Below are 15,834 nucleotides of genomic sequence, written 5' to 3' on the forward strand. Positions count from 1 at the left end.
ACCAAAAAAGTGATCTTCCTAAACGGCAATTCTAATTCTCTGTCTTCCCTCCTGAAAATGCTTAAGTAGCTCCTACTGGCCTGTAAAGTCAAACTTCATTAGATTCTCACTCCTGCCTACTTCTGATGTATTTCTCCCTAGACTACTATCCTGGCCAAAGCTCCAGCCATTCTCAACTGCTTGCAATTTATCAAGCATACAAGATTATTTTGTGCCTTCAGTCGTTACTCACAGTGTCTCTCTTCCCTTCCTCCCATTAATTCCACAATCCCATTAATTTCTTCCCAAGAGGTTGCCCAGTAAGCAACTCCCCCCACCCCCACCCCCCACCCCCAAAAAAGCCTTTCCAGCTCTCCCTCAGGTAGGATTTATCCACGTGTGCCCTGTACACACCTCTGTCTCTTTAGCTCATGCATTCGTTTACATGCTTGTCCCCATCTAATAACCTGTCAGCTCCTGGAGGACAGCAATCAAGCTTCATTCATCCTTGTGTTTCTGGTAATTACCTGCAGACAATAGGCACCTAATAAACCCTTTTGAGAGAGAATGAAAGAGAGGAAGGGAGAAAAAAAATAAAAGGAGCGAAGGACAGGAAGAGATTCCCCAGGGCTTGTCTTTTCTTCCCAGATAATAAATACATTTTGAAAATAATATTCTGGGCAAAACCTCTTGCCTTTGTTATCTAAATCAAGCCATGAGTAATAGTGAGAATTTCAGGTCCAGTCACTGTGAAAGGTAGATGCAGGGAACATGGGAAGAGGGGACAAAAAGGTGACCTTTTATGGCATGGGTCAAGGTAGAGCCCCTGCATCTCCCACCCGTGTAGAGCGGGAGCCGGGTCACAGACTGATGACGCGCCATCTGCAGCAACATGCCATGGCCTCCCTGCTTCTGGCTTGCTTCTGACTGGGCAGTCATGTGGAGAAATGAAAATGAATGGAGAAATGAAAAAGGCGACGTGATTTTCTGCTGAAAGCATTTCCAGTCATAGGTCTGAGTGCATTTTAATTATACCTGGACACAGGGGCCCCCACTCAGACATAACTGCAGTCCCAAGTGGACTGTCCCTGTGACTGTAAAGAGTTGTCTGAGCTTGTGCTTCTCTCCAGAGCCTGACATCACACTGATCATTAAGCAACTGCGCAGAGGAGCAGCTGGGTGTTTCCATGGCAACCTGCACTGGGTTGCCTGCAGAGCTTGGTAACAAGAGCATTTTATTATGGGTCATTAAGGGCAAAAGGCTTGATTTACATTATTTCCTGTAAAATCCTATTATTTCAGGTGTTACATTCCATCTCCATCTATGCTGCTTTTCTAGAAAAAAATCGTGTGGGTTATTAGGTGGAGAAACCACAAGAGGCTTCAGGTAAACCAAGCTATACAGTGATCTGTAGATGAGAAAAGTATTCTGCCAAAGGGATGTGTGGTCCAGAGGTATCTAGTGTTCTCCGAGGCCAGAGAATTCCTGCTGTGAAATGTGAAGTCATTCTTTTTATTGTCTGTTCCCTTTGCCTGAGTCATGCTTTTGAGTGGTATCCATGAGGATTCTTGGATTCTGTGTTCTGCTAAATAAGTATCACCAAATCTGGCCTGACTGTTCCTTAGCCACATCAGCTGCTGTCTCAGGGGTCTTATATTCCAGAGTGACCAAAATGCAGCAAATGGTAGCTCCTATCAGCACTTAAGCACATAAAGTTCTAGAAGGCTGTGAGCCTCTCTCTCTCCTCTTATCTGTACTTGGGAGCAGGGAGATTGAGCGTTCAACTCTAGCCAGTGTCTTTCTGGTAGCCCAGGCCCCCGGCCAGCACTGCACGCTGACCTGGAGCGGATGGACAGTGATTGCCTTTGAAGTGTGGTAGCGTTAAGTCTATTTGGGGAAGGCACTCTGGAAGGTCATTGTCTCACAGCTCCATCTGCTATCTATGATTAAGGATATTGATTCTACAGAGGCCATACCACAAATGCCATAGAATGTGCTCAAGCTTCCAAACCTGTGTAACCTGACGATAGTTAACTTAGGCCTTTCTGAATACTCACAAGTACTTTATGACTGAGATGATGCTGGGGGTCTTGCCCGCCAGGATGAGAACTGAGAACTAGAGACAAGCAGCAGTGGGGTATCATTCTTAAGTTTTTTGAGCTCATTTAGTACTGTTAGGAATATGTGAGAAGCTTCCCTGTTGAGAAAAAGCATTTGCCTAAGTGAGTGGAACAATGGGCATGCCATTGAATTAGTTCACGGTTTCACTGGCATTTCACACCATCCTCCAAGGATGCAGTGATCGACTTCAGATGACCCAAAGCAGAGCAGTGACCAGCAAGTGGGTGATTGTGCATCCTCTACTTATAAAGATGATGCTACTGAATTGCAGGCTATTTTTTAACAAAAGACTCCCTCCTCTTAATATTCACCAGAACTGTTATTTACTGTTATCTACTAGAAAAAGTAGATTTTTGTGTTAAATTGCAATCTTTGAACTATAGAATTAAAGCATCCCTAATATGAACAGTGCAATCTCTTCCATTTGGGTTGAGTGACCCAAGGCAGAAAGCAGGAGAATTAAGACAATGTGGAGAATGTTCTCGGGTATATCTGCTGGTGAGAGAGAAGGACCAGAGAGGTGAGAACAGTTCAGATTTCCTGCTGAGTAGCATGAGGCACCAACACATAGGACATCCAGTGTACCTTTCAAGTCCAGAAGATATGACTTGAGGGTCACGACAAAGAGATTATTTTACAACTTGCTTTTCTTGCCCCACCAAAGGGTTTAGGCTAGATTAGATTTGGAAAATGAAGCTATAGTCATTGTATGTTTAAATATTGTGAACAGAACATATACAGAGCAGATTTAAGGAATGAAAACATATTAGACATAATAATGACAAAAAAAGAGATACAAAATTTTAAATAAAACCCAATTCAATAAAATGGAAAGGTCCTAAAATTGTAGTGGTATTAGTTACTTCTGAATGTGCCCTTCCCTTGTGTATTCCTGGCTTCTAAATAGAAAAAATTAACAATGATCTGTATTACCAAAAATAACAGTGAATTAATATTATAATGGCTTGAGCAAGATGAACTAATTTAAGGAATCAGTTATATCTTAAACTGTTAAAAATTAAAATAATCTTGTTCTGAATGAAAGGTCCGACCTGCTTGTGAACATGTCTCAGAGAAGATTCCTCTTTCATATCATTTCTCTTCTTACTAGTTGTGAAGAAAATCATTACAACTTTCCAGGCCTGTCTCTCCTCAATTCCTGAAGAAATCGTTACCTTGTCATTTAGCACTGGGCCTACAAAAAACCAAAAAGTGTTGTTGAAAATGAAAGGTTTAGTTATTTCAATACTTTGGCATAGGCAAAACAGTTACTTGAATGATTTTTCTTTTCTAAGAAGAGTAATATCTATTTATGAGAGGAAATTTAAACTAATACTGACTCCTGGCTTGACACTTCTTTTCGCACTGCTTAACTTCAACACTTCTGATTCCATACCTCTTGCTAACACTGGTGACCACAGAGTGTATTAACACAGTGACATTACGCTTCCTCAGTGTGAGACCTTTTATTGTTTGATTGGATGAAATGGTCAAAGATGTCAAAACAGTCCCCTTATAAGATACCTTTACAGGCTAATTGGGAGTCAGCAATGGTCACGCCTGGAGACCATTTAAGTCACAGCAATCTCCAGGGCTGATTAACAAAGAGATCTATAGTTAAAATTTCATAGACTAGCAAAGCAGAATAATAGCTTTTCACTGTCTGTGTCTGAGTCTCAGGAGTTTTAAAATCATTAGAGTTGTAACAGAAAACTGGCTATGGGGAGATTCCTAATGAATGATCTCAACTTTACCATAGTACAGCTCTCCAGAGACAAAGATTTTATGACTGCATGGTGGCTTGGCCCAGATTTCCTACGTGTGTGAATGCCACCTAATGATTTTCTGCACCATCTTGGTAGGATAGTAGGAGGCCGGCACACTGGCTATGGAGTGCAGATGGAGCTACTAAGCCATTGTAGTGGGTATGGTATTTATGTTGGCAATGCATTAAGCCACACTCTTTTTAATTTCATTTTTAAGGATTTTAGGTACACAGCACAGGTTGATCATACTCATTAGTCAAAGTCATGCTATTACATCAATCTGAGGAAAGTCCTTGATTTATTTTAGTACTTTTCTATTCATCTTCCATTTCTCATCCTATCCCTTTCCCTATTCTACTGGGAAAGTATGTAAAAGTATGTCCTGTCCTTCCAAGTCCACCATATGTAAATGTGTACATTATGATCCAGCAATTTTGCCCCTGGAAGCAGACCCCAGAGAAAAGCTAGTACAGATTCACAAGGAACTGTGCACGTGTTTCTTTTTCACAGAGTTGTTTGGGGAACAGTAAAAAGTTGGAAGCCACATGTGTCCATCATCAAGTGAAGAGATGAATAAATTATGGCTTATACACATGGAAGAATACTATGTAACATTTGGAGGTAAGGAATTAAATTCTCATATAGTAGCATGAAAAATGCATGAAACAGAATGAGATCTAGAACACAATGTCATTTATGTAAAATTTTCAAGCCATACACATAAAACAAGGCTAAGCGTTTCTGAAGATATGTGATTATTTCTTGTTTTTCAAGGAAAAAATGGATGTAGTTTATTAAGAATGAAGAGAATAAGGACAAAGAAAAAGAATAAATATAAGAGAAGGGGAAATGGAGTGGCCAATGGATACAATTCATTAATTACATACCAACACAACACAAAGTATGTTACACTCATTCTCTTATTTCAAACATATTAACAACCTATAAGGTAGATACTATTATTTTCCCTACTGATAGTTGAGGCAAAGGAGACTTGGAAAAGCTAAATATCTATCCAAAGTTTCACTGCTAGAAAGTGGCAAAGCCAATTCACACACGTAGGAAATCTGGGCCAAGCCACCATGCAGTCATAAAATCTTTGTCTCTGGAGAGCTGTACTATGGTAAAGTTGAGATCATTCATTAGGAATCTCCCCATAGCCAGTTTTCTGTTACAACTCTATTTCAGCTACCAACTAACTGTTAATGGTTTTTGTTTCCAAGTGTCTAGATTCCAGGAAGTATTAAAAGTAGAAGACACAAATATAACCAACATTAATATATTCAGCTTCCTAGAAACACATACATTTGTGTCTGATTTATACCTTACTGTTTCATTAATTTGGTTAGCGTGAGTTGATATCTAAGAAACAAAGAAGGCTAAATGCACTTCAAAATTTAATTTCTGGATGTGGAAAACTGAGAAAGTTTCACAATGTGGTGACTCATCTCCTTTACTGACTCTGAAAACCTGACTTGACCCTATGTTTTATTTCTCTTTAAACTCTGTAGATTTTTCTCAGTAGATTATTAAGCTTCTGAGAGTATGTGTTGTGTTCCTTATTAATATAAAATATAATATAGTTGAACTTTAAAATATGAAAGAAAAATGTTAATTAACTATAATAAGCCATTAAACTTTCTTCCTAGAAGTTTTATGGGATGTGTCTAGGTTGCTAGAGATTAAATTTAATAGTGATAAAATCTCTTGGCTATAAATCTAAGTAAATATAATTTTTTTCAAAAAAGAATCCATAAAGCCAGCCCACACACCTATCATTGAGTTGAGGCTCTTCTTGCTCTGTAATTGCTTCGCGGAAATGTCTTGTGAGAGCTCTGGCAAAGATGGCGCAAAGTCTGCTTCTGATCAATGAAAGAAACCAAGACCAATGCGAATGGGTCACTCCATTGGCATCACTAAGTAATATAAATGCTTGAGATTTTCACTATTCTCATAAATATTTTCAGTATGTAATCCAGAAAGAGAAGTAAAAAATTCAATTAGAAAGCCATGACAAAAAGTATTGTCTGTTGATAATCTCATATGAATCCTCAAAAGCTAGAAGAAAAAATTGGGGGTAGAGTGGGAGGGGAGACGAAATTTGTCTTAGATGAACTTTGATATTCATGATTCCAGAAATAGAAAAGGAATCGAATAGTAATAGCAGAAGGCAAATGTAATACTTTCTATCTCTCAGATATTTACTAGCACCTATTACAAAAATATTTTTATTTCCACTAAGAAAAACCTAATTAAAGGATTCTACATGGATTCTATTTCTTTCTGGAAAGCAACGGTTCTTTGTGGTTTGGGGGTTAGAAACCTCTTTTAAAATTCATGAAAGTTAAAGACAATCTTTTTGCAAAATGCACACTCATGTGTCATTTTGCATAAAATCGCAGGAGTTCATAAATCCAAAACGCAAGGACCTAGATTAAAAAGATCAAACATATAGACTATACAGCAACGCAATCTACATTTCCCTCACCAGTTCTTTTAAATTTTTTAAAGTTTTCTAAGAAACACCTTGACATTTACCATTTTTGCAGGTGTTCACAGATTATACAGAAAGAAAATCAATCATACTAATTTGAGCAAAGCCTAATTTTGACATAATTAGATTTTGTTTATTTAACTGGAGCTGCCATTGAATTTCGCAAATTGCAGACATCATAATGACACTTCCAGGAACAAGTACCGAAGGACACAAAAAAATATCTGGTTACCAAGGAGAAGTCTAGTGATGCCTTGTACTTGTGGAAGAGGGGCAATACTAATCAGTGGCTATATAAAACTAATAGCAGACAACTAAGAGTTCATCAATGTTTCTAACTTTTTGAAAAAGTAAATCTATTAGTGTATTCCAGTGCGGTGTAGTTGACACTCAATTAAAATATTCTTGTCTAACCCCCATGACAGGTACATTATTAAAGTTTAATGCAATCATATTTTGGCAGCAAATAGAAATGTTATTTCCCAGGTGCACTGAATCAAATTGAAAACATTTGTTAAGTGATGAGATCAATTCTTTTTCTTGGGATAGTCTAACGAGAAGCATTTATCCATTTGGAAAGGCTTTAGGTTCCAAAGTTGTATGTGCTACTTACCTTAATGTTCATCTCCATTCCTCACTGTCTTCAAAACAGGGTGCAACAGAGATCTAAGATATCGTTAGAATCTGTTCATCTAGCTCAGCCATGCCTAATGAAGGATGCCATTTTCTATTTTCAGTTTTTTGAAGTTGTTTCTGTGTGGATGATATTATTTAAAGCAACATGACAAATACAAACTAGATAATGAGAAGGCAGGAGGTATTATGAAGATCCCTGAAACAGGAAGCAGAAAGATTGGGTTTGATGCCTGGCTCTGTCACTGAATAACTGTGTCAACCTGCATAATCTCTGTGGGCTTTAATTTCCTCATATATAAAGTGAAGATAGAATGCTTATCTGTTAGGGATTTTTCCGAGTTGTCACACCAGCCATTATAGGGAAGTATGTTTTTCTCAACATTCCAAATGTACTTTACATTTACTTTTAAATTCTTTGTAGTATCAATGTATACAATTTAAAAATGTGAATATTACCACAAGATCCGAAACAACAGCAATTTTTAAAAACCAGCAGTTTCCTTTCCAATTCCTGCTTTCCAGGGACAATGACTTTCAATCAATTCTTTTGTTTGTTTTGTCTTTTATCTCCATTTTTAATTTTTTTTTTTAAGATGAAGTTTTGCTCTTGTTACCCAAGCTGGAGTGCAGTGGCATGAGCTCAGCTCACTGCAACCTCCGCCTCCCGGGTTCAAGAGATTCTCCTGCCTCAGCCTCCTGGGTAGCTTGGATTACAGGTGCATTCCACCATGCCCGGCTAATTTTTGTGTTTTTAGTAGAGGCAGTGTTTCACCATCTTGCCAGGCTGGTCTCGAACTCCTGACCTTGTGATTCACCCACCTTGGCCTCCCAAAGTGCTGTGATTACAGGTGTGAGCCACCACGCCCAGCCTATCTCCATTTTTATAATATGCTTATAATTTCTGGTTGTTTCCTTATATTCAGATATGGTATATTAAATTTGTAAGTTGGATGATGTGAAATTGCTTCCTCTACACCACCCTCAATACATACACACTTTCCTCTCACCCATCCTCACCAAAAAAGTTATCACAATTTGTGTTTAAATAAGTATTCAGGGCTTACATTATTATGGCAATAAAAATGTTTAGAGCCGAGCCATGTAATCTACTATGATGCCATTTCTTTCGTAGATAACTTTTTCTCATGTTATTTGTGTTTGTATATATGCCTTTTCTAGTTTCCTTTTCATTAATTCCTCTTCCAAATCTCCCCCTGAACTACAAATACCCTGTCAACATGATGAAATGCATCAGGTTCAATTTCTTTCTCCTATAACCTTCTTGAAGTCCTTTGTCTTGCTGCTGTAATCATTACTCTTTCTTCCTTTCTTCCTCCCTTCCTCTCTTCCTCCCTCCCTCCCTCCCTCCTTTCTTTCTTTCTTTCTCTCTCTCTTCCTTCCTTCCTCTTTCTTTCTTTCCTTCTTTACTTTCTTTCTCCTTCCTTCCTTCCTTCCTTCCTTCCTTCCTTCCTTCCTTCCTTCCTTCTCTCTCTCTCTTTCTCTCTTTCTCTCTTTCTCTCTTTCTCTCTTTCTCTCTTTCTCTCTTTCTCTCTTTCTCTCTTTCTTTTCTTTCTTTTCTTTCTTTTCTTTCTTTCTTTCTTTCTTTCTTTCTTTCTTTCTTTCTTTCTTTCTTTCTTTCTTTCTTTCTTTCTTTCTTTCTTTCTTTCTTTCTTTCTTTCTCTTTCTTTCTGACAGAGTCTTGTTCTATCACCCAGGCTGCAGTGCAGTGGCATGATTATGGTTCACTACAGGTGAACCTTCTGGGCTCAAGCAATCCTCCCACCATAGCCTCCTGACTTGCTGGGACTACAGTTGAATGCCACCATGCCTGGCTACTTTTTGCAGAACCAGGGTTTCGCCATGTCACCTGGGCTGGAATCATTACTGTTTCTATGGACTCCTAAGGATGTATCCTCCCCAACAACCTGGTGATTTCATTTTTCTCCTGCAATTAGAGCCCCTATTTCCTAAATTTCTTTCTTGTTTGTTTTTTCTTAATTTAGATAGAGTACGTTATCTCGTTGCTTCCTAAGAAATTATGTGTGAAAGGTAAATTTTTGAGATTTGAAAGTGCCTCATTCTTAATTGACAGTTGAGTTGTGTATAAAAATAAAGATCAGAAATTATTTTCTTGGAGAAATAATATGAAGTGAGGTATGTTTTTCTCTGTTCAAAGACATTGTTCTATTGTCTGCAAGCTTTCAGTGTTATTCCTAAGAAGACTGATGCCATTCTAATTCCTAAACTATAGTGTGTGACCTATTTTTTCAAAAACTCTCTGGAAATGTGTTATGTTTTATTGTTCATGAATGTGATAAAATTTCAGGACCTTGCAGTTTTGTTGTCTTTTCATTTTGTTGTGCTGCTGTACACTTGAAGGGCCCTTTTATTGGAATTCTCATGCCCTTCACTTCAGGGAAAATTTCCTGCATTACTTACATGGTAATTTCCTCCCCTCTGTTTTCTAATCCCTTTTCTAAGAACACTTCAAACAGTTTGGTTTTCCGTCTTATTCCACATTGACCCCTTAAGAAAAACTTGGTATCTTCAAATCCTAATTCCTGGAAAGGATGGACATAGCAATGCTGACTTCATAGGGCTGCTCATACAAGCCACTCAGCCACTGTCATCCACAACCCTGGGCCATAACTCAGGTCACAGGGATGCAGCTTTGCTCATTGCTTACACAGCCAACCAGAACAAAGATTCTCACATTGCCCTTTTTTTCCTTCTTTCTACCCACTCTCTTTCCTTCTTCATCCTTCTTCCTCTCTTGTCCTCATTCGTCTTCCTCACTTCTCTCCCTTATGACCACTTTGTTCTCTTCCTCTTTTACCCTCTTCCCTTTTCCCTTAAACTTCACCATCTGTCTCCATCCTCAAAGTCAGGGACACAAACCCCTGAGCATTGTGCCTAAACATTGTACAGTGCAAATTCCACTGAAAAGGTAGACGATCACTTGAGCCCAGAAGTTTGAGAACAGCCTGTACAACATAGGGAGACCTCATCTCTACTAAAAAGAGAAAAGAAAAACAAAGATGTCAGCAGGGCTGAGTTCCTTTCTGGAGGGTCTGGGGGAGAATGTTTCCTTGCTTTTTCCACCTTCCAGAAGCCATCCACATTCCTTGGTTCCTGGTCTCTCCCTCCATCTTCAGTGTCAGGAACAACAGGTCAAGTCCTTCGTACAGTGCATCTCTGAAGAGGTAGATTTTTATAGTATATTTGCATTAGCTAAGTCATTAGAAAGTAGTCTTTATATGTTCCAAAGGCAAAAATCAAATAAATCAGTAAAAAGTTTCTAGTTAATTGCTAAGTTTTATTAAACACTTATTATTTGCCATTCATTTTGCATGTGTTATCTGATCGAAGCCTTTTAACAAGTCTATGTAATAGGTACTCTTATAAGCACTGACTTAGATATGATGAAATGTAGGGAAATTAACTTCTTTACTCATGGAGCCACAAGAGAGGCTCATTCACAAGTCTGTCTGGTTCTCAGATCCATGCTGGTAATTAATCTACTATGGTGCTTCCTGACAAACATTGTTCAAGGCGTTAACATAACCTGCTAGGCAAGCTCAAATAATCCAAGCACCCATACAATTTAAAAATTGCCTTGAAATTTTTCATGCCCTCTGTCTGTTTAGCAATACCTGCCTCTTCCACCTCTTTGCAAATCTCTAGATTCAGAGATGGATGAGTTCTGTCAGCTCCTCTCCATATCCTGAGCTCTCCCATCCTCATGGGAAAAGGAAATACAGAAAAAGTAGAGTTTTCCAGATTGTTTCTAGTCTGGCTTACTTCTTTTTGGATGGAAACATTTGGCAAAGTGATCTTTTTAAGGCTATTATAACAATTATATGCAGAAAGCTTTTTAGGGTTCATTTAAATAGAAGTGATTTTCATCAATTCAAGTTCCTGGTCTGCACTTCAGTTACTGTGGCTGTTTTGTTTTGAGCTGTAAATCTAGTCTGACTAATGCAGGATAATGAGCAAAGTCTCCCTGCTCTCTCTTCACTATAACTCAGCCATGTATCGTAGTACAAAATCTCGATTCTGACTTTAGATATATATTGAGCAGCTTGTCAGAAGCTCAGCTGGCATTGTGTATGAGGGTAGGAGGAGTTGCTACAATGTAGACATAACAGAGTATTTTTCAAAAAATGTTTTCTTTCAAGTGACTTCAACGCCCTGATTCATTTTCAACTTGGAAAAAATATCAGGTACACAATGGACTCTTAGAGCTGGATTTTGGTAAGCACAATGTATAATTCAGTATCTTTTTTTGTGAAGGCAATTTTTATTTTTAAATTTTTTTAATTTTTATTTATTTATTTATTTTGAGACAGAGTCTGGCTCTATTGCCCAGGGTGGAGTGCAATGACGCAATCTCAGTTCATTGCAACCTCCACCTCCTGGGTTCAAGCAATTCTCCTGCCTCAGCCTCCTGAGTAGTTGGGACTAAGGGTGCCCGCCACTGTGCCTGGCTAATTTTTGTATTTTTAGTAGAGACTGGGTTTCACCATGTTGGCCAGGATGGTCTCAAACTCCTGACCTCAGGTGATCCGCCTGCCTCAGCCTCCTAAAGTGCTGGGATTACAGGTGTGAACCACCATGCCCATCCTGTAAAGGCAATTTTCAAAAAGCTATTTCTATCATTTTTTAAACTGATGTGTTCTTCTTTGACTGCCACACCAACTTTATGCCTTATTTTCAACATCTTCAGGGTATTTTTTTTTTTTTTAATTATTGCTTTAAAGTCTAATGAGTCCAGGCATGGTGGCTCACACCTGTAATCCCAGCACTTTGGGACGCCTAGCTAGGTAGGTGGATTACCTGAGGTCAGGAGTTCAAGACCAGCCTGGCTAACATGGCAAAACCCTGTCTCTACTAAAAATACAAAAATTAGCCAGGTGTGGTAGCAGTCGCCTGTAGTCCCAGCTACTTGGGAGGCTGAGGCAAGAGAATCGCTTGAACCTGTGAGGAGAGGTTGCAGTGAGCCGAGATCACACCACTGCACTCCAGCCTGGGTGACAAAGTAAGATTCTGTCTCGATAAATAAATAAATAAAAATAAAAATAAAGTCTAATGAATCATATAAAAGATACTCTAAAATATGTTCTACCCTTCAAAACTAGTTAAGTCTAGTACCTGTTTCATAACAAACAACGATCCCAGTGAATGTTCTGCTGTAATTTCCATGGTAAGAAACAGTTCTTCATAGTCATGTGGCTCCCAGGGTTCTTCTGAATTGGTTTGGAATCCAGGACAAATGGTAGCTTGTTACTTTTAGCAGTCACCACCAGGTGACCCTGTATGGTGTGTGTGGGCAGAGAGGCAGGGTCAGCAAGGTCCCTGAGTATACTGGGTTAAATAGTGCCCTCCCCTCCTCACTCAATTTATGTCCACCTGGAACCTCAGATTGCTACCTTATTTGAAAATAGGGTCTTTGTAGATATAATCAGTTAGGTTAGGATGAGGTCATACTGGATTAGGATGGACCCTAAACCCAATGACTGGTGTTCTTATAAGAAGCAAAATAAGAGATGGCTGGGTGCGGTGGCTCATGCCTGTAATCCCAGGACTCTGGGAGGCCGAGGCGGACGGCTCATGAGGTCAGGAGTTCAAGACCAGCCTGACCAACATGGTTAAACCCCGTCTGTACTAAAAATACAAAAAAATTAGCCATGCCTGGTGGCATGCGCCTGTAATCCCAGCTATTCAGGAGGCTGAGGCAGGAGAATCGCTTGAGCCTGGGAGGTGAAGTTTGCAGTGAGCTGAGATCGCGCTACTGCACTCAAGCCTGGGTGACAGAGCAAGACTCCGTCTCAAAAAAAAAAAAAAAAAAAAAAAAAAGAAGAAGAAAGATGGCTGTGTGATGACAGAGGCAGGGACTGGAAAGATGCAGCCACAATGCCAAGAGCCACCAGAATCTAGGAAGTGGCAAGGAAGGACTCTTCTCCCTCCTTCAGAGGGAGCATGGTCCTGGCAACACCATGAGTTTCAACTTCTTGCCTCTCAACCTATGAGAGCATAATATTTGTATTGTTTTATGCTGCGCAGTTTGGGGTAACTTGTTTCAGCAGCCCTAGGAAATGAACGAACTGAGAAATCCCTGAAGGATGTCACTAAAAGGGGGCAGACACAGTCAAGACTGTCTTCTCACTTGGGACTCCTGGGCAGAGGACTCTCAGCAGCTACTCTGTGGGCAGCCGGTGAGAGGAATGTCCTGGGGGGCCAGAGCACAGTGACCGGAGATGGGAGTATCTCATTTCAAGCAAAGTGCGGCTGCTGAGATGTGAGGAAAGTCCAAATTTGATGCAATCCTGGGAACACAGAGTTAGAGTTGCAAATTAAATAGACTCCAGGAGTAAACTGGGAGGGACGAGCCTCCGTGACATGGTGATCTTCTCAGTATACCAGCATGCAGAAATTTAGGGCCACTGAGCCCAGCCTGAAATTTCTGCAAATAGTTGAACCTCAGTACATGGAAAGATTTTCATTATGAATTATGGGAAAGTGTTCCTTGGGGAAATCCAAGCTTGGCACTCGAGCCAAGACTCCACTCTAGCTGAATTTGGTCATGTATGCTTATATAATAATGAAATTGATACACTCTTTCACTATTTGATGGTCAGAGCCAAATTATTTTTTAATGTTCGTGCTTAATATTTATTTACAAGCAGTCCTCCAGAAGGCATGGATTTCACTGAGGAGCTGACCTTGGTGAGGAGCTGTACTCCCACCACGATCGCATGACTCTGGCTGCGAGGCTGCTTTGAGTTCCTTTTCTAAAGGGTGTTAGTGTTGGCCGGTGAGAAATTATGAATGGTTACTCTCAGACACAGCTTGGATTGATCCAAGACCTAGTTAACAAAGATGCTCTACATCAGGACAGAAAAGGTAACTGTGGAAACTTTTCTTTAGTTCGGCAAAACTTTTTCCAAACGATTATCTCTTCACATAGACTTTTCTAGACCCAAACCCTCAAGGCTTTTAGAAAGTAATGATTTTCTAGTCTGGATTCAAACAAGACCTAAAGCCTTGAGTGCCTGCCAGGCCCAACAACATGGTGCGGCTCAGCGTCAAACCTGCATGAGTCTCCTCCCTTCCTTCTCTTAAAACCAACGAAGCTGGCCCAAAACCTTATTTCTGAAATTTTTATGTTTCATTTTTCCCAGAGGAATAAGTTACATTCTGATCCTATAATAATTAAATCACAAAAAAACCCATTGAGGGCATTTGCTTTGCTGAACTGATGAGATGAATGGTTAATTGTCTGGAATTCAGCTTCCTGGAAAGGAAAAAGGAGGTATAGGAAGGCCAAAAATTAATATTAAAATTAAAAACCAAAGGAAAGAGGAAAGAGAAGAGAAGAAAAGGAAAGTAAAAGAGAAAAAGAAAGAAACAAAGGAGAAAAAACTATAAAGTGGAAGAGGGAGAATGCGGAAACAATATTCCTTTGGGTTGTATATTTGTCTGCTAGGGCCACCACAACAAAACACCACAGACTGGGGGGCTTAAACATTACCAGTTCAGTTTTTTCCCAGTTCTGGGGGCTGGACATCCAAGATCAAGGTGCAGGCAAGATTGGTTTCTTCTGAGGTCTCCCTCCTTGGCTTACAGATGTCCATCATCTTACTGTGTCCACACATGGCCTTTTCTCCGCATGTATACCTCCCTGGTGCCTCTTCCTCTTCTTATAAAGATGCCAGTCATATTGGATTAGGGTCCTGGTAAGAGGAGCAAAGGACCTGATGTGAGAGTTCAGCACTGGGTTCCAGCCTTGATTTCTCCCTTGGCCAGCCAATTCCCAACACCCAATCCAATATGACTCATTCCAATTGAATGACTTCTTTAGGGACCCTATCCCCAAATACAGTCATATACGGTACTTGGGGTTAGGACTTCAACATATGAATTTGAAGAACACAATTCAGTCCGTAATAGGTTGTTTGGTGACTACAGCTCGCCTTTAACAGGTTGTTTGGTGACTACAGCTATGCCTTCCCTGGTTTAAACTCTTTGGCTCATTTCTTCTTGTTTACTATGGACTGAAATGCTATAACGAATGACTTCTCAGAGCTTAGGCTAGGCCCTGCAATTAGTTCATCCTTTTTCTTAGGAGAAATTATGTCCACAATAATAGCTAATTAACGTGCCAAGTGCACATACTATGTGCATGTACTATCCTCACAACTACATCCAGTTTTCATCTTTGAGAAAAATAAGGTTTAGAGAGATTAAGAACCTTGTTTAACACCCTGAAGCTAGTAGATTCAGCACTCAAACCTAGGTCTGCAACTCAAAACTCCATGCCTTTAAGCACCAAACCATACTGCCATGCCTAGAATGGAGGAGAAAGATCAGAATGTTCTCTCTTGGCATAATTTAGCAGCGGCAAGTGGGTTTTAGCCCCTGGATAGTGTGGTGAGGTGGTTTGCTTGAAGAAGCAACCATAGTTTGTCTTTTCAAATTTCCTTAGATGCAGGGAGTTTTCCACCCCCACTCCCTAAGCAAGAAAGGACAGAAGAAATACCCCTGCTTCTGTCTACCCCAGCCATTTATGCCTCCAGGGAACAGGAGCAAAGGACCTCATGTGAAAGCTCAGCACACTTGGCTCCAGCCTCGATTTCGCCCTCAGCCAGCCAATCCCCCATGGGCTCATCTTCTCCTCACTGGTGTAGTAAACCTTCTAGAGCAGTCTGTTTCCCTGGGCAGGGAGAGGCCCCTCAGGGGTCCTGCTGAGCCAGGAACCACGAGGGCAAGGATTTCCAATTCCCTGAGAACTATAGCAAGCAAATCAGTCACACATCGAAAGCCACATTTTGCAGTCA

The 15,834-nt window shown here is 40.1% G+C and overlaps 2 protein-coding genes and 1 long non-coding RNA gene across 9 annotated transcripts in view; 1 reads left to right on the forward strand and 2 right to left on the reverse strand.

Annotated features, from left to right (window-relative positions):
- Positions 1-15,834, forward strand: part of LOC105491714 (uncharacterized) — a 279,924-nt gene that overhangs the window by 192,350 nt on the left and 71,740 nt on the right. For all 3 annotated transcript variants that reach the window (XR_011614846.1, XR_011614844.1, XM_071081394.1), the window contains one exon: positions 4,378-4,488. Coding sequence is in view for 1 of the 3 variants with exons in the window: in XM_071081394.1 (XP_070937495.1) it covers positions 4,378-4,397 (20 nt within the window). In the remaining 2 variants the exon portion in view is untranslated. The remainder of the gene's footprint in view (positions 1-4,377; positions 4,489-15,834) is intronic.
- Positions 363-8,338, reverse strand: LOC105491712 (uncharacterized). Of its 3 annotated transcripts, XR_011614862.1 has the most exons (4): positions 6,975-8,338; positions 5,640-5,729; positions 3,154-3,296; positions 363-506 (listed from the first exon to the last, which is right to left on the reverse strand). It is a non-coding gene; the product is annotated as an uncharacterized lncRNA (long non-coding RNA). The 3 variants fall into 3 exon arrangements; XR_011614863.1 differs by having other exon boundaries at positions 363-3,296; positions 5,640-5,726; XR_011614861.1 differs by having other exon boundaries at positions 363-3,296.
- LOC105491710 (laccase domain containing 1) overlaps positions 14,485-15,834 on the reverse strand; it is a 143,574-nt gene continuing 142,224 nt past the window's right edge. For 2 of the 3 annotated variants that reach the window (XM_071081357.1, XM_071081358.1), the window contains exon 9: positions 14,485-14,730. The gene's annotated coding sequence lies outside the window, so the exon portion shown is untranslated. The remainder of the gene's footprint in view (positions 14,731-15,834) is intronic. The other variant, XM_071081361.1, reaches the window with a different exon arrangement.

The sequence above is a fragment of the Macaca nemestrina genome, chromosome 16, assembly GCF_043159975.1.
Source record: "Macaca nemestrina isolate mMacNem1 chromosome 16, mMacNem.hap1, whole genome shotgun sequence".
Classification (NCBI taxonomy): Eukaryota; Metazoa; Chordata; class Mammalia; order Primates; family Cercopithecidae; genus Macaca; species Macaca nemestrina.